General features: G+C 63.5%; 1 protein-coding gene across 1 annotated transcript in view; it reads left to right on the plus strand.

Annotated features, from left to right (window-relative positions):
- LOC135109938 (serine/threonine-protein phosphatase 1 regulatory subunit 10-like) overlaps window positions 1-934 on the plus strand; it is a 38,357-nt gene that overhangs the window by 36,561 nt on the left and 862 nt on the right. The window contains 2 exon segments of the mRNA XM_064021852.1: window positions 1-150; window positions 368-620. The exon segment at window positions 1-150 is cut by the window's left edge and continues 142 nt beyond it. Coding sequence (XP_063877922.1) covers window positions 1-150; window positions 368-620 — 403 coding nt within the window.

Genomic DNA, 934 nt, shown 5'->3' on the forward strand with positions numbered 1-934 from the left:
CGAGAACGTCACCACCTACATGCGCTGGTCCCTCCTGCCCGTAATGTTGACGGGGCAGCCCAACGTGGTGGTGGGCGCCAGGAGCAAGGAGAAGCACACGCAGGCGGCGCGGCAGACCTCCACCATGCCCGCCTTCTACCATCCTTCCGCGTGAGTCTTCTGTCCTGGTCTCTCCGTCGCTGTGGTGTGTGTGTGTGTGTGTGTGTGTGTGTGTGTGTGTGTGTGTGTGACTGGTGCAGGAATAAAGGTTGGTGCGGGTGGACGGGTGGGCAGTGTAGCATTGTGTTCACGCCGCAGTGGCTCTGTGCCTTTGGGTTGTAGTCGCTTCACCGCCGCTGATGTTAACTGTATCGTTTCCCTCCCCCAGGCTGCCGGAGACCCCCAAGGAGCCAGACCCCGAAATGGTGGTGCGTGCAGAGCCCAAGGAGATCCCGCTGAACGACGTGCTGGGCCAGGATAACCTGCACGACCACCGCGACAAGTTCTGGCCCGAGCCCCTCATGAGCGAGCCGCCCCCATATCCCCCCTATCCCATGGGCGGCGGCATGCCCCCCGCCGGCGGTGCCAGGGGCGGGGGCTCCCACTGGGTCATCGGAGGAGGCGGCCCACCGGCGCCCGCGGTGAGTGTTGGAGTGTTGCCGGGTGTTGCAGGGTGATGAGTTACGGGTGCTGGGTTAGGGTGTTGCAGGATGCTGGGTTAGGAGTGCTGTGCCCTAACACGTCTTCTCCGGGCAGTGTGCCGCTCAGCCTGGCGCCCGCCACGCTTATCATGGCGGCGGAAGGCGCGGCTGCTGTGGGGGCGGTGAGCACCACCAGGTGACAAGGTCATGGCAGTAATTATTTTGGTTTTGTATTGACGCGCGGCGTTGTCAGCCTGAGCCTCGCCAGGCGGTGTGTGTGTGCGGCCTTGACTCACTGACGCCTTTTCTTGCAG

Source organism: Scylla paramamosain, chromosome 19 (genome assembly GCF_035594125.1).
Source record: "Scylla paramamosain isolate STU-SP2022 chromosome 19, ASM3559412v1, whole genome shotgun sequence".
NCBI lineage: Eukaryota > Metazoa > Arthropoda > Malacostraca > Decapoda > Portunidae > Scylla > Scylla paramamosain.